The following is a 26,953-nucleotide window of genomic DNA, read 5'->3' on the forward strand; positions in this document are numbered from 1 at the left end:
ATTATATTATTTCTAAGCATTTTTCAAATTTTAAAAAATCTGTTTATTTATAATAAAATATATATCAGCATTAGTAAATATTATTGAAATATCAAATATATTCAAAAATTATATTTTCAAGTGTGTAAAGTCATATTATTACAAGAAATAACTGGAAATTTCAGGCTTTTGGAGGATAAATTTTTCCTAAAAATATAAAGGGCCAATCTCAGAAAAAATTCATTTAAAAATATTATTCAGTTTATATATTAAATATATTTCAAGTTTGCTAAAGAAAAGTTTTGTAACAAGAAATTTAAAACATCAAGGTATGTACGAGTATATATTTTATTAAATATTTCCTTGTGAAAGCGGTTCCACCTTAATATTCTCCCGTTTAAATGCAAATACGATATATACAGCTTGATGCACATATATTTCTCTTATTCTATTGTGTTTGCTCCACATACTTCAACTATAATAACGAACAGACTGTCTGTGTGACGGCCTGATGGCCTGACGGCCTGACTGCGTGACTGACGTAGTGAAATTTTCATTTTCTCTTTGTCAGCTGTCTGTAAAATTATTTTTCGGTAAATTATTTTTGGCTTCTTGTTTATGTAGCATACAAGAGTCATTACAAACATAGTAGCAGGCAAAAAGAATCAACACACACACACACATACATCCCTTTAAAATACATCCAAATCACTATGGCAGCAGACGCAAGCACTTTCGCAGAGTTATTAGGGTGGCGACGCACCGGAAGAATTGCCATGCCTACGCAAGCCAAAAATGGTTTAATTGAAAACTGGTAAACAACAAGCGCTGACTTTTAAATAGCACAACAAATACTCATCCTAAACAGAGGCATACTGGAAATATTTATGGGTATGTGTTTATGCCACACATTTGCCACAGCTGTTGCACCACTTAGCAGCCGTGTCAGAATTCGTTGTCGTTTTTATTGTGGCTTGCGATGTATATTTGGCATCTTGCGTTTGGGCGACTTAAACAAATCACTTATTATTATATATAAAATAGGATATATTAAGTTTTCTACGGTGTTTGTTACATCCAGAAGGAAACGATAAATGATCAGCGTGATGAGCTGCGTTGTTTTAGTCCTGTCCATCTTTATATACTTGAAACGACTAGTGTCACTTAGTTTTTGAGATATCGTTTTGAAAGTTTATCCACTGCTCACTTGTCGGAACCGCCGATATCGGATCTCTACCAAAAAGTTCTTGTATGAAAAGTTTTTTTTTTTAAATATATCTTTACAAAACTGGACATAGATTATTGTCCAAGACAGCGATACAAACTACGAAAAAATTATTCAGATCGAATCACTATTGCATATAGATGCCATACAAACTGGTCGATCAAAATCACAAAGTTTCTATGAGAAATGCATCTGTGAAGGGTAATAAATCTTTGGTGCAGCCGAATTAAAGCTTTTTGCTTGCTTTTGATGACACTACATTTATTTTTTAAACCAAGCGAAATTCCTAGCGGGAACGATTCCAACCTCATAAGTATGGGCACAGCTATGCTTAGGGTAGCATGTAAACACACAACGTATCGTCCACTTAACTGCACGGCTTAAACGAGTACACAACCCATACACACACATGCACACTGTGGCATATTTTGTTAATGTATGCAAATTTAATGAAGTGCCTCTTTTGGTCAACTGCTACCAACGGCCGGCCAATACAAGCCAATGCCACACAATAACTGTGTGACTAACTCAACGCATCAACCGAATTGACAGCTGAGCTATGTGGCAAGTACAGCTGTTTAGACGCAAGCTTTGTTTTTGGTTATATATTAAGAGGTCTGCAAATGTGGGAAACAGCAAAAACACAGTTTTCAAAATTATGTATATATAATGCTGCTGTCGAACTTGCTATCCACACACACACACACACCCACACAAGAACTTTCGGTCCTTTAGGCACATTTTGTAGCGCTGACTTTTAATGTTTGGTATATATTTGGAATTTCCGTCAACATTCTAGTGAAAATTGTTGATGAGGCGGTTTTGTGTTTTTGCGTGTGTGCGGCTGATCGCAAATATCCTTTTGCCTTACATTTTGCACACTGCTTCCTCGTTGAACGCATTTGTTTTGCTGCTGCAGTCATTTATGCAACATGTCACTGTTCATCCATTACGCCAGCATTCACCCACTTACCCGCTCGCCCACTTGTTTACCCAGTCACGCACGTGCCTGGCTCTTTGTGTATTCACACACACACACTCTCTCACTCCTTCGTCCATTATAAATGCGTGCGATTCCGTACTTCAACCAATTTTGTGTGGCACACAGTCGAACTGCTGCTACACTGATTGATGGCTTAATGCTGCGAGCCCTCGTGAGTGAGTGTGAGTGTATTGCTCCACTTGACAAGCGCACAAAGAAAAGCGCACGCAACGCACATAACCAGCAGCTTGGCTGCAGGCTACTCCATCGACAGCCACTTTCGCAAATTTATGCAAAATCCTTGCAACAACTGTTGTGTCGTTCAGTGTCATCGATGCGCGCATTTGTATTTTGTGCTTTACGATCTGTTCGGAGCATTTCGTTGAAATGTTTTTATTGCCGTTACGCATTTAGTGCTGTGCCTCGGCGATGTCCAGAGCGCGCGGCATCATGCACTGACTTTGATTGCATTGTAGTTCGCAACGACTGATTTGCGGTGGCACTGCATTTTTATTGTTGCTGCCTGTGACGTTAATATCGAAGTGACAACTGGTATTGCGTAAGTGTGGTGAAATTGATGCTGCATGAAGGATTACGTCTAACAAATCACACATGCGCCATTAGGAAGGAGAGCACTAACCAAGCCATAGTTATATTAGTCAGAGAAAAAAATTCGCTCCCTTAACTCATTTTATAAAGTGCTGCAGTTATCAATTTTAATAAAAAACTAGATAAAACGTTGACACCGAAGCTATAATACCTTCATAAATACAAAAGATTCCATACAAGAACTTGAGTTTGAGCAGTCAGTTTCTACGGCAGCTATATGCTATATTGGTCCGATCTAAATAATTCCTTCGAAGCTTATACCGTTGCTTTGGACCATAATAAACTTCAAATTTCTTCAAGACATCTCTTCAAATAAAAAAGTTTTCCATACAAGGACTTAATTACGATCGTTCAGTTTTTATAACAGCTATATGTTATAAGGGTTCGATATCGGCGGGTCCGACAAATAAGAAGCTTCGGATGGGTGCCAAATTTCAGTTCGATATTCCAAAAAATAAGATGGCTAAATCAACTCAACTCATCATGCTGATAATTTAAATCTCCGACGCTTCCTTCTGGGTATTAAAATATTATACTAGTAGGAAGTAAGCTTAGTATTACAAAAACTAGTTTCGACTATTGTGTTTCGGAATCATTTGAGAGAGTCCTCTGAATTTCACAGCGCAGCCACGGTTCAGCAGAGGGCCGATTGAACCGACCGTTTTCATAAATAATATGACTTACACTTTCCTTTGAACCGACAATAATATTGTCTTAATGAATATTCTAGATGTTTATTGGCTTTATCGCCTCTTGTGGCGATCGATTTCTAAATAACCATTAATTGTTCTGATATAAAACAAAATGGTTTTTATGTATATATAAATAATTAATATTTCTGAAGTATTAAAGATAAATTAATGACAATCAAAATAGATGTTGGGAGAAATTTTAATGCAAAATGCAATCACTGTAGGTATCCCTTTACTTGTCATACAAAAAAATTGACATTTAATATTTTTTGATAAAAATGTTAAATGCAATTCGCTAGCTCTCAACCACAGCCACACTACTCAGTTTCTCTTACTGCAAGCTTTCTCTATGAAATCTGTTTTATAATCGCTGCAGCTTCGTACATGCTTCACATAATCCATTTGACTTTGAGTTATGCAAGCGCGCGCGCGGTTGTATCGAACTTTTGACTAGACACACGTATCTGAAATTGAATCTCTCGCAGCGACAAACAAGGAAAACTAACCACACTTCAACGCACACAAACTCACATATGCAAGCCTTAAGCAACGAAAGTTGCAAACCCGACTACCGTATGCCGTATGCATATATATGTATATGTTTGTGTGCAACAGTCAAACACTGCGGGCAATCAGCTTAGTTGCCATCGACAGCAGCCATCAGAACGAGAATATGTTGATAAGGTTTTGGCGTAAAAACCAAGCGCACGCTCGTTTACGCCAATACTCACACACCGATTTACACTTTAGCTCGTATTTCATGAAATACACACACACACACGCATGTGTGGACTAGCTGCTCGCATGACTTTTGACAGGCGCGACCGTGGCGGTGTGGAGTTCAGTATTTATTTCTGGAAATTAATTTGCGTATCGCTAAAAAGGCTGCCAATGAAGCACGCCGCAAGGGCAACAAAATGCGCAGCTACAACAAAAAACAAACAGCAAAAACAACAACAATGTGCGCAAACATCAATACAGTTCAATAGACTGCCGTTGGCATTAGCATCAACATCAACATGGCAACGAAATGCTAAGGATAGGCCATGTTGCTCATACGCCTCCGCGCACCCAACACACATACGCCAATTCACACACCGCTAATAGAAGTTTTGCCGCTATCCATACATTTAAAGACATATACACGGCATAGACTATCTAACGATTGTATCTGTTTATTTGCACAACACCGTAGCAGTTTACAGCAAACAACCAGCAATTGCGTTGATTTAGCGTGTGAGTGTGCGCGTGCAGATTTGTTTATATTTGTGTGTTTGCTTTGCAGCGGTAGCGGCAGCGGCAGTGGTAGTGTCAGCTGTTTGTGTAGTGGCAGATTAAATTTCTTTCGATGTGCAAACGAGTTATGAAACTGCTGGTCATTGGTGTGAGTAAACGATTTGAGCGCACATCCACACATACGAAACTTTGTATGTATGTATTATATGTGTTGTTTAAAAGGGTTAAAATGTAGGCGTGTATGCAAACGCATATTTCAGGTTTATAAAGAAAATTGATTTATTGACAAAACAAAAGCGTCAGAAACTGAAAGCTTGAAAGCGAAGTAGGCGGAAGTGTTAGTTTGCTTCACATTTTTTTATTTGCTTTGAGTTAGTTACTTGTGTATAAAGAGCAGCGGGTTTGTCACCACACACACATATATTTGTATATTGAAACGAGTGCAATAATAAAGCAATTTTGAGGCATCAGCTGGAGTTATTCCCTTATATCCTTATAACATGTGTCACAGTGCTGCCCATGACAGGATTTATAGCCACCATTAAGTTAGCGTTTTGTCTGTTTTGCTTATTTCGACGTGACTTCAACTTTTTTTGTCTTGTATTCCACATTTCTTTTTCTGCATTTACTTTCTTTCTCTGCATTTTATGTTTCTGATAAAACTCTATTTTTCTTTCCAATGAATTTTTTCACATTTTTGCTTGCTGGTCTTAAGTCGATTTAAAGTAATAGCACTAGATAAATTTTTCTTATAATACATAGTTCATGCTTTGTCACATAAAGTGATGATGAGTCCTGTCATTCATGTATGAGAAATTATTATAACCGAGACTTTACGATATTAATCTATGTAGTGTCATATACAAACATATACACAATCAATTATTATATTATTAGATCAAATATTAGTATACCTGTTTTTCACCAGATTTATTAAAAATGTATTATATGCATATTGATTAATAGAAAGCACAAATAAATAGCGAGAGAATATACGAACCTACACTTCTGATTGAAATATATTTATTTTATGCTTCGTCTGCATGTAAAATTAGATAAAAGTCTTTTTCAATAGTTTCGCATGTAAATTACATTACAACAATAAATATTATTTATAAAACTTTTTCTCCAACACATTTAAATCTTATGTATGTTGTGGTAAATTCCTACACTTTTATCGCCACGTGATTGAGTAAGACTTTTACAAGTGTTTTGGTTTATTCGAAACAAATGTTGCGCCAACACGTGACTCGCGAAAGCCCCATCCATATTTCCACTTAAGTCATAAGCATTAATGCTAAGTATAACATAGATATTTACATGCTTACATACACGTGAGCAAACCACACGCACGAAAATGAACTTGAGTCAAAGCAAAACTTGCGTCTGATAAAAGTTTGGCCAAAAACGTGCACATAAGTTATATTTACCATTACGCTCACCTATTCTTATCTTATCTGGCAGCGTCTTCGCTTCTAGAAATACGAGTACATACTAATATATACGCATTTATTACTAGCCTTGAGCATAAATATATAAATATAATATTTGGTTTATTTGCACAACTTCTGCTTTAGCTTGTCGTCTTTATATGTTTAGTCGTGTGTATTTATTTGTCAAAGTTCAGTTATCCAAGTACTACATATGGTAAATAATGTCAGTGTAGTTATTTTCTTGTATATATTAATGGCGCAAAGATAACAAAAGATTTGATGCACTTGTAAACACAAGTAGTTGCGAAAACTTCTAGTCTAACTTGTCTGCAGACAATTAAGTATACCTTAAGCATAGTTATAAGCACCACAAAAGACAATGCAAAATACGAGATGCGTAAGCAAAACCATAAAGTTGTCTTCGTGGAGCTTTTGACTGTCGAAGTAGTTAAACGAAAACACTTTGCTGTTAATTATATGCAGTTGAAGGAATCTATTTCTTCGCAGTTAGCGTTTGTAGACTTTATTTTAGTATTTAGCATTTCTCTACATACATACTGATTTATTCAATGCTAGCAAATTGCAGTTATTAAAATATTTAGTTAATAAAATAAGTTTGAATTATTATGAGAAGCGTAAAGCATCTATTTGAGCTCCCACGCCTTAAACTATGCTTAGAAATCGAAAATAAAACACAAACTAATGATATATAATAAATAAAAGTAACAACTAAGGAATGACTATGTTCGGGTGTAACCCAACATTTTATACTTTCGCAACTTGCAAGGATCAAGACCGTGGAAATACTTTCAGGTACTGGCAATACTTTATTTAAAAACTGTGGCGAAAGAATTCAACTTTCAATATTCGACAATGTTTTGGTAAAATTTTCATCTGCTTCATAGATGTTTGATTTGTATACTGAAAAGTGAATGAATCAGATGAAATTTAAAAGTTTGTTATATGAGAAGTAGGCGTAGTTGTCATCCGATATCGCCCATTTCCACAGCCTATCATACATAGGAATAATTTGGTAACTTTAAACACACACTAATTTGTAGAGCACTAAATTTCCTTCATAACTATGAGTTTTCCGCTTTTTAATCTTTTTTTTTATTGAGTTACAAAATTTAAAAGAAAACAAGAAAGGAAGGTCTAAGTTCGGATGTAACCGAACATTTTATACTCTCGCAAGGTCAAATGGTATACTCGTTTGAGATTTCTTTGTGGATTGACTGATATTTTCGGTAGAAGGTCAACTATAGGCACTGGGGTCCACATATTTAGTACTTAGGGGCTTGAACAGTTTTGGTTCGATTTAGAAAATTTTTGGTCACAAGGTGGCATACTTTAAACGTATTATTCACGCAAAGTTTTACGCCGATATAATCATTGTTGCTTGATTTGCATAGTGGAAAGTGAAAGAATCAAGTGGTATTTAAAATGGTGTCATATGGAAAATAGGCGTGGTTGTAATCCGATTTCGCCCATTTTCGCACTATGACATAGAAACATGAAAAGAACGTTATGCACCGAATTTGGTTGAAATCGGTTAAGCAGATCTCAAGATATGGGTTTTCACCTAAAAGTGGGCTGTGCCACGCCCACTGTCTAATTTTGAACGCGGTTCCTATAAAGTCATCTTATACCATCTCAGAGATAAAATTTAATGTCTCTGGCGTGTTTAGTGCTTGATTTATCGCGCTTTTAGTAGTTTTTAACAGTACCGTTATATGGGGAGTGGGCGGAGTTGCCACCCGATTTTAACTATTTTCACACCGTCAATAGAAGTGCTAAAAATATTTGCTTCCAGTGAATTTTGTTATTATAGCATTAGCGGTTTAGGAGATATGCACATTAAACCTATTAGAGGCGGGACCACGCCCACTTTTTAAAAAAAAATTTTAACTGCAGATGCCCCTCCCTAATGTGATCCTGTGTACCAAATAACAGTCTTGTATCTTATTGCGGAGCTTAGTTATGGCAAGTTATTTGTTTTTGATTAATGGCGTTTTGTGGGCGTGGCAGTGGTTCGATTACGCCCATCTGCAATACCAACCGTCTCACGGTACCATGAAACATGTCTACCAAGTTTCATAAAGATATCTCAATTTTTACTCAAGTTAGAGCTTGCACGGACGGACGGACAGACGGACAGACGGACGGACAGACGGACGGACGGACAGACAGTCACCCGGATTTCAACTCGTCTCTTCATCCTGATCATTTATATATATATAACCCTATATCTAACTCGATTAATTTTAGGTGATACAAACAACCGTTAGGTGAACAAAACTATTATACTCTGTAGCAACAGGTTGCGAGAGTATAAAAACTAATTTGCCTTAAAATAATTAAACTTAAAGCGTTACGCTTTCCGGAGGGATTTATTAAATACTGTCCTTTTGGCAAACATTTGACAATATTTTTTTATTTTGTTTCACTTTATTTTAAAGAGTGTTCATTTTTTTTTAAATTATATGTGTGGTATATAAATGATTTTCAAAGCACGTTTCTCTAATTTGTTGAACAATTCTAAAAATATGACACAAGTTCATCAAGAACGACATTTTTACCAATTCTTAGGGAACTGGTTGAGAGAAAATATTGCGCTTTTTACCATCCAAACACTTGCAAAAAAGAAGGAGCAGCCTAAGAGTCTATAAGAGAGAAGCAAATAGACAAATATATGATTGACGGATAAATAAAGAAATTTCTTGTATAAACCACTTCGGAAGTGTGAGCCTGATTCTAGACAAAATTAGCGCAAAAGGCAGCTGTTAAACTTTGAGTTTTCTTTACGACGAGTCTCTCGTGTCAACATTGTACTCTAAGCTTACTTACTCTGTTACAAATTGCTTAATTTAAAAGAAAACTTTATAAAATATTCATAGTAAAATGAAGCACTAAGGATCTGCACGAAGATTACCGCCAATTTACAATACCAATCAGGTTAATCGCTAATGTAAAGTATTTACTTGTGAACACATACAAACACACAACTAAAGCCGAACCTTCAGTTTGTATGTGTATGCGCCAAAGCAATTTTAGTTAAATTAAAGTTTACAGTCCCAATGAGCATTAACGCAGTGACACTGAAATCATGTAAACCAAGTAAGCTGCTTTGAGCCAAAACGAAATCAAATGACTGAAAATTTGTTAACATACACATACACAGACATGCTTGCGCTTACATAAGTAGTCACTAGCAAGCTGTTGCAAATAATATTTCACCCATTCTCTAGACAATAACGACACAAAGCAGCCTTCAATGTATCGATCAGCAATAAAGTTGATGAGGCAACCAAATGCGACTGCCAGACGCGGCAGCGCAGCGACCGACCCCCCACGCGTAGTCACCCTTATCAACGTCAATATCGTATAAAATATGCAAAAATAATAGCGAGAAAGCAAAACTTTTGCAATTCACTTTAGGTTTGTGCTTTGAGCGCTTTTCAACTACACACACACATACATACATACCTCTGAATACATACCTATATATATATCTATATATATATATATATATAGCTATACATGTATTCATAACACAAATGCGCATTCTTCACTCGCTCAGCTGTCAATATTTTGCGAGCAGAATTTCTCATTCTCGCCCGCCTCAAATAGTCGCTTTGTATTTTGATTTCTATTTACACACATACATGCATATTTATATTTTATAACAGCACTTATTGGCATGTCCGTACTTACCAGGGGCGGTTTGTCGACCAAACGCTTGCAATTATTCAGCTCTGTGGGTGAGTTGTCTTCGTCCGAGCTGGGTGGCGTGTGCGCGGCTTTCTCGTTGTCATTGCAGCTGTGTGCATGTGTATGTGCGTATGCGCATATTATCATTATCGAGTATGAAGTCACACACATACATACGCGGACAAAATGTTGCAGAAAAGGGAAGAAAAAGTGTACGAAAAAGACCGTTAGCATTGTTTGCGAACACAGAGAGACACAAGTACAAGTAATATACGGAATATAAAAAAAAAATATCACAAAAAGGAAAAAAAAAGAATGTTGACTTCTGTTGACTAAGCATAATGGTGTAGTTAAATATTTATAAGTAGTGTCGCTTTAGTAAAATATGGTCTGGATTGTTGGCTGTGTGTGTGTGTGCACGGCTGCGGCCGACTTGTGTACAGGAAATTGCGTAAATGTTTGTGGTGTGTATTTTCCGTTTGTTGTCCAACACATGATGAGCGTGGTGGCGCACACATGTGACCGACACATATACATAAGTGCGCGTTGTCTGTGCTTAAAAAGTGCATAAGTGATTTTGTGCGCCCTTTTTAGCCCCTCATTGGGTTTTGTCTGACTTCACATTTCGAAGATAATCGCCATTGACAAATGCAGTCAATAAACTATAAAGCACATTTCGGTATTTAGATACATGCAAATATGTGTGAGTGTGTGTGTGTAAGTGTGTTTGTGACAGCGTTGTTTATGTGCTAAATGGTTGTGGAATGCATTGTGGGTAGTTGGGGTTGTTGCATGCAGCAAATGCTTTTGTAAGTCGTGCGGTTATTCATGTAAGTGCAGCTGCTTGTAGATATGTATTTAAATTTGCCAACAAATGAGGGTTGTGTTGGAATTTTTTATTTTTTCATATAGTCTGATAGCATTTGGTGGTGCTTTGTATAGTTATTTATTATAGCATGCGAGTTATGCGCCCCTCTTATCTGCTGAGAGCAAGGAATGCATTTATGAGTTAAGAAAAGTGCTGAAATTTGTTTTATTTAATTTCCGTATCATTATTAACGCCAGCTGTGTTTTGTTTCAAAAAAATATAGCAATTTTTGGAAATCGTTGGTTTGATATGGATATATGAGATGACAAAAGAAGTTTGAAATACGGCGGAAGAGAAAAAAATGTATTTCATACATCGGAGTGCGTACTACCAGGGTCATGAGTTCACTTATATTACATATTAAACATTTTGAAAATATTTCTATAATGGAAAAGATTTTTATAAAAACCACGAACATATCTTAAACGGGTTTAAAACCATAAAGTATGAATATTAACATATGAATGGGATTTTCATTCAAAAACATTAAACAAACTGCGCTTGATAACTACAACAATGAATCGCTCAGAAATGTCGCTTATTAAAAAACCACATGCCGTTCAAACTCACCGTTTATGCTTAAGACAGACCTATGGTCTTCCTTCTATAATGTGTACTACAATAATAGCTCAGAAAAAAATGTACTATATCATACCAGCATAGTGACACACATTGGAATTCTATATGTTTGACATTTATCAGCTGATGTAGAAAAATTAAAATCAACTAAAAGAAAATAAATCTAAAACAGGAAAATGAAACAAAGTTACTTATAAAAGAAAATAATCTGAAAAGATTTTATTACCTGATGGGGAAAATGAAATATTTTACACTATCTCTACGAGCATTAAAAACGATCAAGCAATATAAATGATGTATTTCAAGAAAAGGGTTTTGGCACAACATTTTTTCCATTTGTTGTTTCAGATTTTTTTCGTTTATTTTGATTTAATATTTTTTTTTACATGTCAAAGTGACACAAAACATATGATTCTGTTAGAAAAGCTTAAAGCTTTGTGTGTGTTTAGTACAATCCATCGTAGCACATTACACAACACTCCATAATTTCAATTGTTTCTTGAACATTATTGTAGCACAGAACGCCATTTGCTTTGGAACAAAAATTCAAAATACGGAAAATACACACATATGTATTCTGTACTTCATGTACTAAACGTCAGTCTTTGGCACTCACCGCTCAGGCACTAATTAAGTAAAACTCCTTATAAATTGTATTTAGAAGATGTTTTATTCATACATGTCCAATATATGGCCGAGAAATGAGAGATATATTGAAGACTATTTGGTAAATAGGTATTATCGAAGCTTTAAAAATTAAAATTTAAAAATTTTCGTAACTCGCAAAATACCTCGTAAAGGTTATATTAGTACTCGGTTTCAATTCTACGGTCCATTTTCGAACTAACCCGTTTCTCGCTGACCAATTTTACATTTATGGCATATTATGGAAAATGCCTACTTTACCTATACTTTTAGGCAGCTTTTTCGGAAGTTGGGTACAACTTTTTCAGATGAAACTTATTTGCATATGGAAGAATGCTAAGTGAGTTAAGCCTATACATTAGTGAGCGGCCTTACTGCAAAATGCTCCAAAATTGTTAAACTTTAGATTCGAATGCATTCCGAATATCACCGATATGGGACCGATGGCACAAACTGAGTTCGATTTGGAATAGCATCACTTAAAATACCAGTCTCCGCAGAAAATCGGATTGCATACTATTTTTTACAAATAAAGAAGTGGGAAATAAATAAAACCCTTGATTTGCTTAAATGGTATTATGTATGCAATAAGGGAAAACCCGTTATTATATTTTCGAAACTTTGGTTCTCCATAACCAAAAAGAAAAATAGGTATACATATATAAAATTTAACTTAAACCAACCAAACTCAATTTCTGGCGATTTCTAACATATTTAAAGAAATATGAGTATTTAGACTACGCCTAGAAATGCACTTCAAAACCACTGATATGAGTCATCCAACAAGTTTATGACCAACATTTCACATTCACTGCGTTTTATGCGCAGAACACGTGTCTCGACAATTGGCGCGTTTCAGCGCGTTCCACTTCAGCATTTATGCTATTATGCTCTAATCTTTATAATGTGTCGAATCGCTTTCACTGCTGCTTTAAGCTACAAAAAAAAATTAACAAAAAAAAATCATACTCACTTCAAATTCGCTTGCGTGAATAAATGCAACGGACGTCGATTGCGCCCCACCGAGCCATGCAGCTGGGGCGATGAGGGTCGCGAGTCGTTGCCAACGTTATGCAGCTGCAGATGCGCGGGTGGTTTTCGGCCACCACCCAGCGTCGACACGCCACTGTAATGCTGAGTGACGGCGCTGCCGACGGCATGCATATTTGTACTTGAATTGGAGAAGCCGTGCGCGGTGCGAAGATTGTTCGCATTCTTCGTCTTTTGCAGTGTCTTCGTGGGCGAAGATGTGGACGAGGAGCGGAAGCGTGAACCCGTCAACACAGCTGCCAAATTGGCGGCAATGCGATTGTCGAAACGATTAAAGTAGCTGCCGTTGTCGACGCTCGGGTGATTGCTGTTACTGTTGCTGTTCCGATTGTTGCTGTTCGCCGTGGTTGGCGATATTGTGGTTGACAGTGTTATTGTTGTTGCTGCTGGTGCGACATCGATGTCGACACCCGCAGGCATTGTGTTGCTATTACGCTCATAATCCAAATTATTGTTAATCATTTTGAGTTTATGCGTCGATTATGCGGTTGTCCTGTCGCGGCGAAGGACACCTGCGGCGCTTTTAAGCTTTTATGTTTTCTTTGCTTGTATTTCACTGGAGAACTTTTTCACCTCACTTTTTGATAAATTTTATACCATTATTGCTTACTTTCAATGTTGTTTTTTCTTAAATATTTGTGTTGATAAATATTTTTATTTTCGTTTCCTGGCAAAAAAAAAGAATTAAGTTATGCTGTATGGCTTTACTGTGTAACTGATAACTGGCAATTGCTATTTGCTGCGGTTCAGAGCTTCGGAAGCTCGTGCTGTTGCTTCAACCACATTTTATGCCACATTACCAAAGTTAATTCAAGCGTAAACTGACAACAACGCACACTTAAATACACACACAAAGATACCGTAACGGCAATAAAATGCACAAAAACAATGGCTCGCATCCAAGGGCAACCAAAGCATTAAGCCGGAAGGAAGCGAGCGTTGGCAAACCGCAAAACTCACAAACAACAATGCCAATGAGGCGTTGCGTCGCATCGAAGGCCCAGCCAATGTTGCAGTACGAAAAGGGAAGTAAACAAAAAAAATACTTCAGTGCATTTCATGTGGGTGAGGCAGCAAAAGGGGGAGACAATCATGTCGTCGCTGCCAAAAAATGCTTTAATGGTGGTGGCTGCCCGCTAAGTGTACGAGGTTGGTATTCGAATGCGCTAAAATGAGTGGTCGTTGGCCAAATTAACTTTCGTCACTTTTCAAATAATTTTTTCGATTGAATGTGATTGCTTATAAATTTTGCAAATAGCAATAAAGATTCTGTAATAGAATATAACCGATAGCTCAAATTTAACGCATCTTTAGCTATCTGTTATCGAATTGAAGTGACCTATAGAAGCTAGTTGCTAGATTTATTCGAAATATAGAGGTAAAGTTCAATGAAGAACTAATTTTCTATTAGATAATATTTTAAAAAATCTTAGTTAAATATACAAGCAAACATCTATGGTGTGTATGCGAATATATAGCGAGCCGTCATGTTTAAAGTCAATTTGGAGAGAAAAAAGCAAAAATATTTTTGTGAGACATATTTTAGGCACCTTATTTCTTGGTAAACAAAATTAAAATGCCATAAGTTGAAGATTCGAAAGATTATGGAGAAAATTCGACCTCAAAAACATTCTAATTTATATGTGTTTCTAGCCATTGAAGGCGATGAAAATTGCTAAGAACTTAACAAGGGCGAAATAGTGGAGTATAATTATTTTCTAGTGTGTGTGAGCAAATCAGGGTACTTTTCTTGGAGAAGTCTATTTAAAGAATAAATGTTACATGATAATAAAATAAGGAATGCTCTATATTCAATATGAAAAAAGGTGGAACATAACAGTATAATAAAGGATTATTAATTCTCATTTAACGTGACAGTAACAATTGATTTATAACAATAGATTTCTCCGCACCATTTGCTTTATACGTCAGGTTTATTTTATGAAACAAAACTTCTCACAAGACCCGCTAAATAATTTAATTTCTTCTTCTTGATTGCGTATTTGGTTTTTACTACACAAGAGATAATGCCACACCATGGCTCGCACCACGTAGAATACTTTCACAATTCAAGTTTTGGTATTCAAGGGTAATGGAGCATAACTTTGCTTTTGGTCCTTTAGTTAGTAGTTTAAGTCTATATCGGAATTTTCGACTCTTGTTGCACTTTAAATAAATCTGAGTGATGTAACAAAACCTTATTTGAAATACAAAAATCAATCTATATAGAGTCTTGAGTCACTTTCATAATCTATCGATGATATAGAATTTTTTACCATTTATCTACGATACGATCTTTGGCATATATATTTTCTCTAGTATTATTAGGTCTTCAAAAAAATTGTTGGCGTAACTTTTTTGTTCATAATCAAAAGTGCTGCAGTGGTAAGAGTTCTAGTATAGAGAAAAAAATATTCTTTACAGAATAAAAGAAATTTGTGAAACTTTTTGAAAATTCAAAAAGTTAAGTTTTCCTTTAACAATTGTTACTAATATTTTTTTCAAGCGTCCTTTCAGGAAGCACAAACTCGCCCTAGCCTCTTGCAATGTAACACTGCATCATAGTCAAAAGTTCCAACTATTTAAATGGACCAGCATTTTGAGCTTTGTTTACCTAACCTAACTTAACCTAACCATCCAAGTTTTTCTTTGATCGTTTCAATACTGATCTGAGCTCATACCCAGCTTTCCCTGCTATTACTACCAACAAAAAATTTGTTTCCCACACGCCTCGCAAATTCGCTTTAAATAAATTGTTGGCATATTTATGCGCATTAATATTGCAATAAGTGGTTGAGCAATGTGTGCTAATTAAAATATTTGTAGTGTTTGGCAAAATTGTTTTCATTAATAATTGAAAACTTGTTTGCATTAAATATTTTACACTGAAAAGTTGAAATTTTTCAATTATTGACTTATATGTTTTTGTTTGTTTGTGCGAAATTATGAATTGCAAATGCATTTTTTTGTTTTTGGTTGTAAACTCGCTTTCGCATTTTGGTTGCATATTTTTGGTTTCTCATGTTATTGCAATTTTGTGGCACGATTTCGAATTGTTCAAGTGTGTTTGGTCGAATTATATTTTCGTTAATTTCGCATTTTAATACCAATATACAAGTAAGTGGCATCCAATTTTTTGTATTTTTTGTGCGAAAAGCATTTCATTAATTTTGTCGTCAACTGTCAGCTTTTTGACTGAGCGTTGAGTGCGCAATTTTTTTGACATTAACCAATTTCACTGATTGACTTTGATTTTTGTGGAGTTTTGATGAAATGGTTGTTGTTGTTGTGTGTTTCGGCGTTTCAATGCCGCTTTGTTGTTGTAGTTTTCATAGCAGCTGTTTTCAGTTTTATTTAAATTTTTTATTTTTTGAGTGAGTGGAATCCAATTTCATGTGTTGTTTTTTATTGTTGTTGTATAAAAGGCAGCCGATATGCATGAAAACTAAAAGACAAATAAAAGCGATATTATTTGATTGAATTTTGTTTTTGCATGTGCATAACGGTTAAACGTATTTATGTACGCAATGTTGTGTAAAATTAAAAAGTTGATGCGAATAAATTTTAAACAAAATAAATTTACATACTGACCTTTGATTTTGATCGCTGAGATCCAAGCTCTTCATTGATGCGCGCGACAATTTTTTTTCGAGAATTGTGCTGGTTCAAAAGTGATATGTTGGTCAGGCGTCCACTGCTGATAAATTACTTTGCATATTTTTATTTCTTTTTTATAGAAAACTAAAAAGACAAGAAATAATATATATATTTTTTTTAATATGAAACATAATATTTATCCGTTTGTTAATAAAATTATTTAATAGAGAGTATGGATATTTTCAATTAATTGCTGCTTACACACTATATTTTCTGCAATAAATATTGGTTACGCAATTATTTGTGCATATTTTTAGATAAATGTAAATATTAATATCAATTTTACTCAGCAATTTTTTTAGTAAAAAAAAGCAAGCTACTAACGGTATTAAAAATATTTATTTTTTACCAATACAATTTTTTTAATTTCATATTTTCTAGCGTAACCCTTGGCGCTTGAAAATTGCAATACCCAATATATACATTTTTGTTCTAAAATAATAGTTGCTCAATTACAGGCAGTATCGAACCTTCGAGTCTATTTCTGCTACCGGAAACTTTACACTTAGCTTTTCAGAATTGGCTTAAATCACGCAGGATATTACATTTGCGGATGAATATCAAAACAAGGAAACATTTTGCCTGGGAAGGTGTCTGAAACTTATATTATATATGTATATAGAAATATGTATAAATCTACATATATTTACATGACGAATAGTAATAGCCGATGTACTCCAAGATTTCATGTTTTTTAATTGGCATTATTCTACATATTTATACATAAAAAAATTAAATAGTCGGATATACATTTTTAACATAAATTACTTCACAAAAATACTTATGCTTGTATAGGGTGACCCATTTCAGGGTTTCCTACTTTTTTGAAGAAAAAAAAAAATCACATAAAATTCAAATTTAATGGGAAATGTTTATTATCATTCGAAAGAACATTCTTTGGCATTTATTTTTTGAAGATTATCTCTTTCAAATATTAGCCCTATGTTCTATGCTCAGATGGTCCATCCGTTAAATCCAAATTTCATCGTCAGTCCGAGTTGCTGCGGACGGCGCCGAATTGACCTCCACGTTCTTCGTGTACACTCCCAACAACGGCCGCTATATTTTCTTCACTCTTTCAAGATGGGTGATGGCGTTGCGAATAGTACGCTCAGTAGGTCGATTACGTTGATCAGAAGTTTAGCGAAGCGTGTGAAATACATTCTTTACAGAACGTGAATTTTCGTAATAAATTTTCGTGGCGTAGTAAGACTTTCCATGATGAAAAGCTAAACAATACTGAACAAAAATAGCAGGACAGCTTGACACGACTCACGTGTGATCTGTTCACAAAAAGGCTATTAAAAAAAGTAGCTCTACTTGGATCACCCGTTAGAATGTAGGTCTGCTGAGGAAACAAAAAAAAACGGATGGGATATCATACTAGCATAACTTCAAAGTTTCTCCGAAAATAAATATTTGCATGAACTAACTTGCTTGGAGCCCCACATAACAAATATACACGTTTTTCTACGAAATGGTTGCCTGGTATAATCGACAAACACCTCATTGGGCAGCTAATCAGCTGTGTCATGCACAAAATAACGAAATCACAACCTTTTCAGGTCTTTGCCGCAGACTTCTATACTAGCATATGTATGTGTTTGTGTAATCTACACTACTGCTATGTGGAAAAAGCCCACAAACACGTGAAAATAATTTCGAAAGCAAAAAAGATAGTTCTTTACAAATAATCATCTGTAGTTCGTGAGTAAACGGTCGTGCAACCCCATCAAAACGCGCCACAAAGTTAATGAAACTGGCTGTGAATAAAAGAAGAGTTGCGACGGCCGCAATCATTAACACCAAGTCCCAAAGGATGAAGCGGAACAAAGCCAATGGAGAATGCGCGCATGTATGAGTGTGTGTGTGTGTGGCATAAAGAGCTTGAGAGTCGGCTGTCGGCTGTTAACGGTTGAGTAAATGGCTGGCACTATGAATAAACCAGAACTCATTCAAGCGTTAATGCGGCTAAGGGGTATAAATGTAACGGTGGCAAATAATCACAAAAGGAGTGTTGTTGCCAAAACCCACAGTCGTCACAAATAAATATACATAAAACACAACAACAACAAACACAAATAAAATGAGTACAAGTTTGTGTGAAAAATAAATGCAATATGAGAAAATAGAAAAATTGGCAGAGATTAAAGGATACTCGGCGCAAATGTCTTCTTAATTACTTCACAACGAGCTAACGAGCAGCGCCGGTTCGGTAGGGTGAAGGAGAGGATCGCTTGAAAGGGGATGTGTGAAATGAGCGTGTGACTGACTGGTCAAAGGGCGGAGCGAGCGATCGACAGCGTGCACTGGACTTGTTCACCGGCATGCGAAAGTGTACGAGCCAATGACCGGGCCAACGGCCAGGCAATATAACTGTAAAAGCGAAGTTGTGAAACAGCGCAAAAAAGGAGAGAAATTTCACAAAAAATTTTAACAATTTTAGCGTAAGTAATTCAACGTGCAAGCAATAAACATGCACACTAGCTTTCATGGCGGAAATCAACGAATAACGGTAAACGTAGCAAGTGCCGACAGATGCCTGCCAACACGACAGCCTTCAAACGGAAGTAATTTAATTAATTACAAATGAAACGGAAACTCAGCACAGCTTCCAGGGATGGCTGTACGCAACTGCTGACAAGCGTTATACAAACACACACACCGCCACAGCTATACACAGCCATACACGTGCATTCGCCTGGCAACTCAATCGATGAGCTCAAAAGCACCACAAGCAATACCTTTTGCTCGGCTTGTTTTCCTGCTGATTGTGCAGGCAAAACATTTATTTATGCACACACACACACACACCTGTATGTAGGTGTGCTGATATGTTAGTGTGTGTATATTGCTTTGTAACATATACTTCGCTTGCGTAGCGCGCAAAGTGTAGTTGTTGCGCCAATTCGAGATTTAGCTTTAATAGCAGCATCAGTTTCGCTGCCAAACACGCCAATTGTTGGCCAGTGCAATTTTCAATAAAATTCCTTGTTAATATCTGTATGTATATATGTGAAAGCGTTGGTGAGCCTTTGAAAAACGAAAATCTGATATTACTTTACCGAGTAGTCGTATTGTGCTGTTATTGCTCTGTATGCCTGTTGTTTCTACTGTTTGTACTCACGTTGAGTTCGATTGTGTCTTAACCGGTTGGAATGTAGTTAACTGATTTATTGCCAGCTTAAAAGGTATGCTCTTTAATTACATATACATACGCATACTATTCCACTTAATTCAGTTTCTTTGAATCAGGGCGTAAAGATTGCTAAACACTTTCATAGTGTATAGGTTGCACTGTGTTAAATAAATAATTGAGAATACAAACTGACGAAAAGCAAAATTGCTTGTTATTCTCCAAAAAAGCAAAATAATTTTTTAGAACTTTATGTAAGTTATCAACTTTATTCAAAAAGCAATGCGAAGTCTTTTGTTTCTTCGCTATATCATCTCCAACAAGTATTAACCTTTCCTTCCCATTATGCCATCTTTTTATATTAAAATCCGGCGCGTCCTTACCCGATGAACAATGAATAATAATATGACACCCTCCACTTCATCTCATGAGATTTTACCATCACCCTCTACTGCCCCAAATATAATATAAGATTGAGCACTGCGGCTGGCTCTAAGCAACTGAAATTATGATACTATAACATACATAACAGTTTTTATTGAGCTTGTACTGATCAAAGTATTAGTTCCAAGATTAATTTATTGAAATTACAAATCAGAAAGATGTTTTGTCTTCAATTTCGATTGATAGTAAACGACATCAAAAATTCCATCTCTGTTTCACGTGGATTCCGATTTTATATACGAACATCTTATCAAACCATTGGATTATCAAATTAGACGGCACAGGCATAAAATTAATGCCTTACTACTAACTCTTCGTATGTATTTTTTTTTAAAGATGGCAAATTATAAATAACTCGTAATATATACTCTTGCAGGACTCATACTGTATTATGCCTTAGGATAATAGAGTTTTATATCATGAGGTTAGGTGGTTTAATCTATCTAAAAATAATTTCTTAAAACCCTGAAAACAGTTAGGAAGCCAATTTTTACATTCTAATGGAAATCATTCAAGTCTGCAAGTTATAGCTCAAACAGTCACTGACATTCCTCCCTACCGTACTTAACGCCTTGTCTAAAATTATTTTGAAGCGAGCAGGAAATGTATTTTTTCGCTTTAAATCAAATGAAGTTTTTAGACAACGACGCAACGACAAACATATGTTATGATGTTATAAAGTAACTATAAATTATCAAGCTTACCAGATATATACCTGGTACTATCACCGCTATTTACCAATAAGGGTCAGAAACGATAGTAGAATGTAAATTTTCACTTTCCCTTTTACACCCAACCTTCATGTGACTTCCCAGAGAGAACCTCACGAACGCAAATTCTACAACCGACTCACAACGCTGCCAATTGCATGAGAGTTATGTGGGTGAGTTAATGAGTTTCGGGAGAATAAAATGCTAAGCTACAGCTAAATTTTTATACACATTAACTCGTTGGCGGCCACAACGAACTTGATGGCACAATGATGAAAAGTTAGAGAATGCCAGCTATCGGAAAGCGCCCCATACCCTGGAAATGCCATTCGCCTCGTCTTGGTTGCAATAATGACTGCCTGTATTTAAACAAATTTTCAAATTGCGTGACTGTGCAAAGTATTTTGTGATAGCAGCAACTATTTTCAGCGTTTAATGGCCTTCGCCCGCACTAGCCGCCCAGCACCTTCACTGCAAATGCTGTTGTACGATATTAGAATCGTTTTTTTGTTGGAATTACAATTATCTCGAAACTAACTATGTTTGTTGGCTTGTTAGTTCTGCTAACGTGTTGTACATAGTTGTAGTGCTATGTGTAAGTGTCGAAATGTTGACAGGTGCCATTCTTACTTTGCCCACTATTAAATCGTCCATCAGCTCCTAAGCGCCGAGCTTTGGGTAATGACGATGTTCGGCAGAAAAAACGGATTTTTGTTTTCTTTGTGTGTATGTGTGTGGGAGCTTTGATTATTTTGTGTAGAGACTATTTTACGTTCGCTGTCCTATACATATACATAATTGTGTTTTGAGTTTGTAATGACACAAAGCAATTAAAATGATAAAAAATGCTTTGTTTGGCATTAAAAGCAAAAACAAGTGTCAAAAAGCTCATATCAAGACCATTAAAAGTAATGACTGTTTGTTTGTTGTTAGAAAGCATCATAAAAGCTCTGTTTAAGTTTATGTAGATATGTGTTCGGCTATTTAGGGAATAGGGGCATAGTAATAGTGCTCTAAAACCAAGTTTGAAAATTTGATAGAGAAAACTGTTCATTTGACTACATCTAAGAGACATTGTTGGAGTTAATAGGTCGAATTTGGTAAGTCAATGGCATGCCCATAAAATAACACCAAAGTGTACACAATTGTTTCTGTACTTTAATATTAGTATGGAAGCTAGTTTTCCTCAGAAAGGTAACAAGAGAGCTTCAATATTGCTTTTTATTGGAAAACTAATCGACGTAGTGACAATGATCCATATTGCAATATACACAGTCGATATACAGGTGTATAAAATCACACAAAATATTTTAAAAGCTTAACGGTTAGGTCATAATCAATCAGTCATTTGTCTCAGTATCAAACTTCTGCTTTGTTAGGATATCTAGATACATAGCTGATATCACTCGTTAGACCCTTTATTCTTTTATTATCGGTGAGCGTTAATATTAAGGCTATGAATTTGGCTTCGACTCTCTCTGAAGTCAGCATATATTTTACGGATTGCTCTTCTTTTGAGTGCATCGGTGCATCAAACACGTAAAACAGAAATCTTAGAAGTCCCAACATCAATTATTCGAATCAGTAGATTCATTAAATTGTTATAATAGGAAATATGTATTTTCCTAAAAAAATCTGAAAGTGAAAGGTATCAATTGATTCATATGATAAAAGCTTGTAAGCTTTTTTGCAGATCCATTTAATACTGATCACATATGACCCGGACTGACAAAAAACTACATAGTCGTATACAAGTTATTTATAAGAAAGTTTTTATCTTTAAAGTGGGCTGCTGAGGATGTCAACGATTAAACCAATTTGTATACACTTGTTACAAGTCTTGGCTGGGATGGCGCGCGTAGTCTTCAGCGATACAAAATGTGTTGAGTCAATCCATAAGAGATGTTGAACCTTCTGCTTTCTGTCAGATGCCAACATGACCGTTTTAAAGCTTTTTCGATGTTATCGTTATTAACAGAGGTGGATGGACGACTCGCATAAGGCAAGTTTTCAATAACTTCACGACCTTCACTGTTTGCTTTGTGACACTCAAATACTTGTGTTTTTGATAAAGTAGACTCCCCGAAACAAGAGATTTACAATGATGCCGTAGTCCTGATTATATTGGAAACACAAAATTTCAAGCAAACTTGTTGTTAAATTTTGTTCTGTGATCGATACCACTTAAAGCCATTTTAGTGGTTAAACAATCTTTCTTATCTCGGAAAGAGGAGTATTTGGTTTGTAGGGAGCACAATTTTATACCCAGAAAACGTGAAGACGCACATCTAAAATGAAAGGAAGGAAGCAAAGCACATTGTAAGCACACATTGCTCATTTGTTTACTGTTAAATACTTCAAATTTTATCAAATTCATTTCGTGCAACTGCAAAATTTTAAAGTTTAACCTGAAAATTTCTTAAAAATTACCTCTCATCACGATACCTCAAAATCGTCGGACTATTTTTATATAATCCTGAAAATAAAAATGCTTAATTCCGAATCTGATATACACGTACCTCTAATTTATTTTTCTTCTTGCCTCCTCTCATCGCTCGCTTCCTCCTTCATTCGTAGTTAGGGGAAGAACGTGCTAGAATGCTGAATGGCCTAAAACATTTTCGGCAGCACTGTGTCGCTTAGCTGCCAAAATCCATTTAAAACATTTCCTAAACATCGACAAACCCTAACGACAGCAACAACAACATCAAATATCAACAGTGCGAGCAACAAAGATTGCAGAACGTTTCGAAGTAAAACATAGGAATAACTAAAGGCAGCCCGGGGCCAAGTAGTGCCGAAAGCAGTTTGCGAAATTTAATAGTCCAGTTTTGGGAGTCACGGAATAGCAGCGCTGCCGACATTATTTAATTCACGCTGTGCCACATAGACGTGTCTCTGTGTGCGTGTGTGTTTGCCAGAAGGTAGAACTACGAATGGCTTTCCTACGCAAATGGCGTGCTGTGGCACTATTTGGCACCGCCTGACACTCTTTTTGTGCATATAAATTGACAGAAACTTTAGGATCGACCGGTAGGGCGCCTCATTCCCGCATTTTGGGAAATGGGGTGTGCGCGACTTCCGGCGGCGCGTGGAAAAATAATTATTTGTCGTGCAGGGCAAACATTATTCACTGTACATCCGAAGAGAATTAAGCGCCAAAAGGAAGTGAATGCGGAGGAAGGTGTTTAGAAAAAATCAAAACAAGTGCAACGCTGAACGACAAAGTAGTAATAATGGATAAGGGAGAATATGTGTGCGCCGTTGTGAGTGTAAAAGCGGCACAAGAAGTCTTGCCAGCGAATTGAGTGTTACAGGAAATGTTTGCAATTGTTGTTGTTTATGGCGTGTTTTCTCAATTTATCTATGTAGATTTTTTGTGCTTGACACGATTTTTTTTTTTAAGTTAAATATTTCGACGTAGTTTTCAAGCCCATTTTCGAAAAATATGTTCTTAAAATTTTACAAAATTCAAAGCTCCTCCTCTGATTTTGAAACTTTAAGGTTATTAAATGTTGTCGTACGCAACCGCTGATTAATTTTCTTAACTTCGTTCGTGATTTAGGCTTTAGTAAGCTTAAGTTTAGGAAAGGCTTAAGTTCACTTTTAGAATTTTTGAAATTTGGTGTGATAAATATAGTGGCTGTATTTCTCCTTTGTCATAAATATTATACTATTAAATTTTTGTATTTATTTATGCTATATAATTTATATGTTAAGTCTCATTTTACTTTTGTAATGCTTTAGATTTGTTTAGTTTTTTTGTTGAACAAATGTAGCTTTCTAATATAATCAACAATTTTTATATAATAAAATAAACTTGAATCGATTGATTTGTTGATTATTAGGTCATTTTCATTTTGATTAGCGTCAAATTAATTTTTTAAAGTTCTTCAAAACGCTTTAGTCAGTTTTAAATTTTTTTTGAAATTGCATTATTTTATGATATACAAGAAAAAATATTTTGTATACCTTGAACAGGATATATTAAGTCTGTCGCGAAATTTGTAACACCCAGAAGGAGACATTACATATGTATACTCGTATAAATGATCAGTGTGACGAGCTGAGTCAATTTAACTATGCCTATCGTATCTGAATTTTTGCACGCGTCCTTTTCAATATTTCAATTTGACAATATATTTTCACAACATTTGGCATAAATTATTACCTTAGACAACGGTACGGTCTTCAAAAAATTATTTAAATCGCTGCCATACAAAGTGACTGATCAAAAGTTCTTGCATGAAAATTTGTTTAATTTAAAAAAGCTTTCTTGTTTTATTAATAAAATGTTCAGAATAATAATTTTTATCTCAGTAAAACCCTTATTATTAATTACTTGTATTTCAATTGAGTTGAATCTAGAAAGTCGCAATCTTTTATCTTTCATATATTTTTGTATTATTATAAAATCAATGGTTTTAATAAAATTACCTTTTTTCAAAATTAGTGACCTCGTAATTAAATATATTTTGTGCGTAATTTTCTCAAATATTTTGCTTTCATGTGAATATTGAAGGAGACCCATAATCAACAATTTTCTGTACGCGAGTTTTGGACTGATGTGGCAGCCATAATTACCACATATTTTGCATACAAAAATATTTCGCTCAATTTACGTTTACCATTTAACATGTATAACCCCGCCTAAATCCCTCACTTCGGCACCTAAACTCACCCATTTTTTCACTCAACTTCTACTTCAATGTTTTTAAAGAAATGCTGTTTGAGGGCACACCGACCGACAGGCGCAACTTAAAAGCGGCACTTTCTTACGATTTGCATGTCTGCGATTAATTTATCCAGCATTTTATGTTGTTTTTGTCTGGCACAAATTGCTTATGAAAATTAAATGAGAATTTAACATATGTGGTCTATGCGGCAGCTGTCGCTTCTGTGCTTCTTCACATTGTATACTTCATGTATGTATATGTGAAGGCAACATAAGCGAGCAAATTAAGCTGAAAAACAACACAACATACCGAAAAAGTTGAAAAGGAATTTGAGCGTACTCATAAAAAATGATAAATGTCAGCGTTGAATGAGCGCTTAAACTCAGTAAATGTGATTTAATGCAAGGCAGCTGGCATAAATAGCAGCGATTTGGAGAGCACAACAACAAAAGCAACAACACAATGTTAATATAAGCTGCTTTTCATACTTTTAGTTTCCTTTGAAGTTGGCTGGCATTAAATTATTCCACACTCGCTGCCTGCTAGGGAGTTGTGCATATGAATACCTGGTTACTTATACGCCACGTGGGACGCACACGATTCCCCTATCATGAAACTTTCTAATTAACAGCCGAAGCGTCAACTACCCTACGAACTAGCGCCACGACGCTCAAGCCTTTGCTCATCTTTGACTTGTAATTCTCGGCATATCTTCACTGCTTATTATGCTTGTTGCTTTTCAACCTTTGCCGCTTGCCGCTGGCTGTGCTCCATTCGCTGCTCGCTGCTAATGAACCTCGCAGGTATTTTGCTTAAGTTAACTTGCGCTTATTTGCCCAATGACATGCTATTACCTGCTGACAGCACCTAAAACTATGCTGAAATATATTCATACACTTTGCCGCAAGTTCAGCGGCGTAGCTGCAATCGGCGTTCCTTAGTGGTTTTTCTCCTACTTGTACTTGTATTTTTTCTTTCTGCGTGTCTACCTGCACTTCGCTTGAGGCTTTACTTTAGATCCTTTGCTAACTGATTAAAATTTCATTAGTGTTTGCCTGCCTGAATCCCACTTCAAATTCCCCCGCCACTTGAAGTGTACAAAGAGTAAGTCTGAGCGAAGCAACTTAAATTATTTTTTTGGAAAATATTTTTGGGTGTTTGGTTTTACTTTTTTCAGTGGAGCTTTTAGGGTTTCAAGCCAACTTTCTTTTAGGAAATACTTTGAAAAATTTTATCATTCACATTCAGGCTGTAAACAAGTTGTAAAATGCATAAAATTGTGCTACGTCTGATTAGCCTAACCTAAGCTCATCTCAATTTA

General features: G+C 35.7%; 1 protein-coding gene across 2 annotated transcripts in view; it reads right to left on the reverse strand.

Annotated features, from left to right (window-relative positions):
• The window catches only part of PVRAP (PVR adaptor protein), a 70,246-nt gene that overhangs the window by 5,503 nt on the left and 37,790 nt on the right, over positions 1–26,953 (reverse strand). The window contains exons 1-4 of one of the 2 annotated variants that reach the window (XM_070112119.1): positions 16,601–16,689; positions 16,117–16,454; positions 12,933–13,676; positions 9,871–9,976 (exon numbers count right to left, since the gene is read on the reverse strand). In XM_070112119.1, the coding sequence (XP_069968220.1) occupies positions 9,871–9,976; positions 12,933–13,471 (645 nt within the window). In that variant the 5' untranslated portion in view covers positions 13,472–13,676; positions 16,117–16,454; positions 16,601–16,689. Of the gene's footprint in view, positions 1–9,870; positions 9,977–12,932; positions 13,677–16,116; positions 16,455–16,600; positions 16,690–26,953 lie in introns of those variants that run through there. The other variant, XM_070112120.1, reaches the window with a different exon arrangement.

Source organism: Bactrocera oleae, chromosome 6 (genome assembly GCF_042242935.1).
Source record: "Bactrocera oleae isolate idBacOlea1 chromosome 6, idBacOlea1, whole genome shotgun sequence".
In the NCBI taxonomy this organism is placed as follows: Eukaryota; Metazoa; Arthropoda; class Insecta; order Diptera; family Tephritidae; genus Bactrocera; species Bactrocera oleae.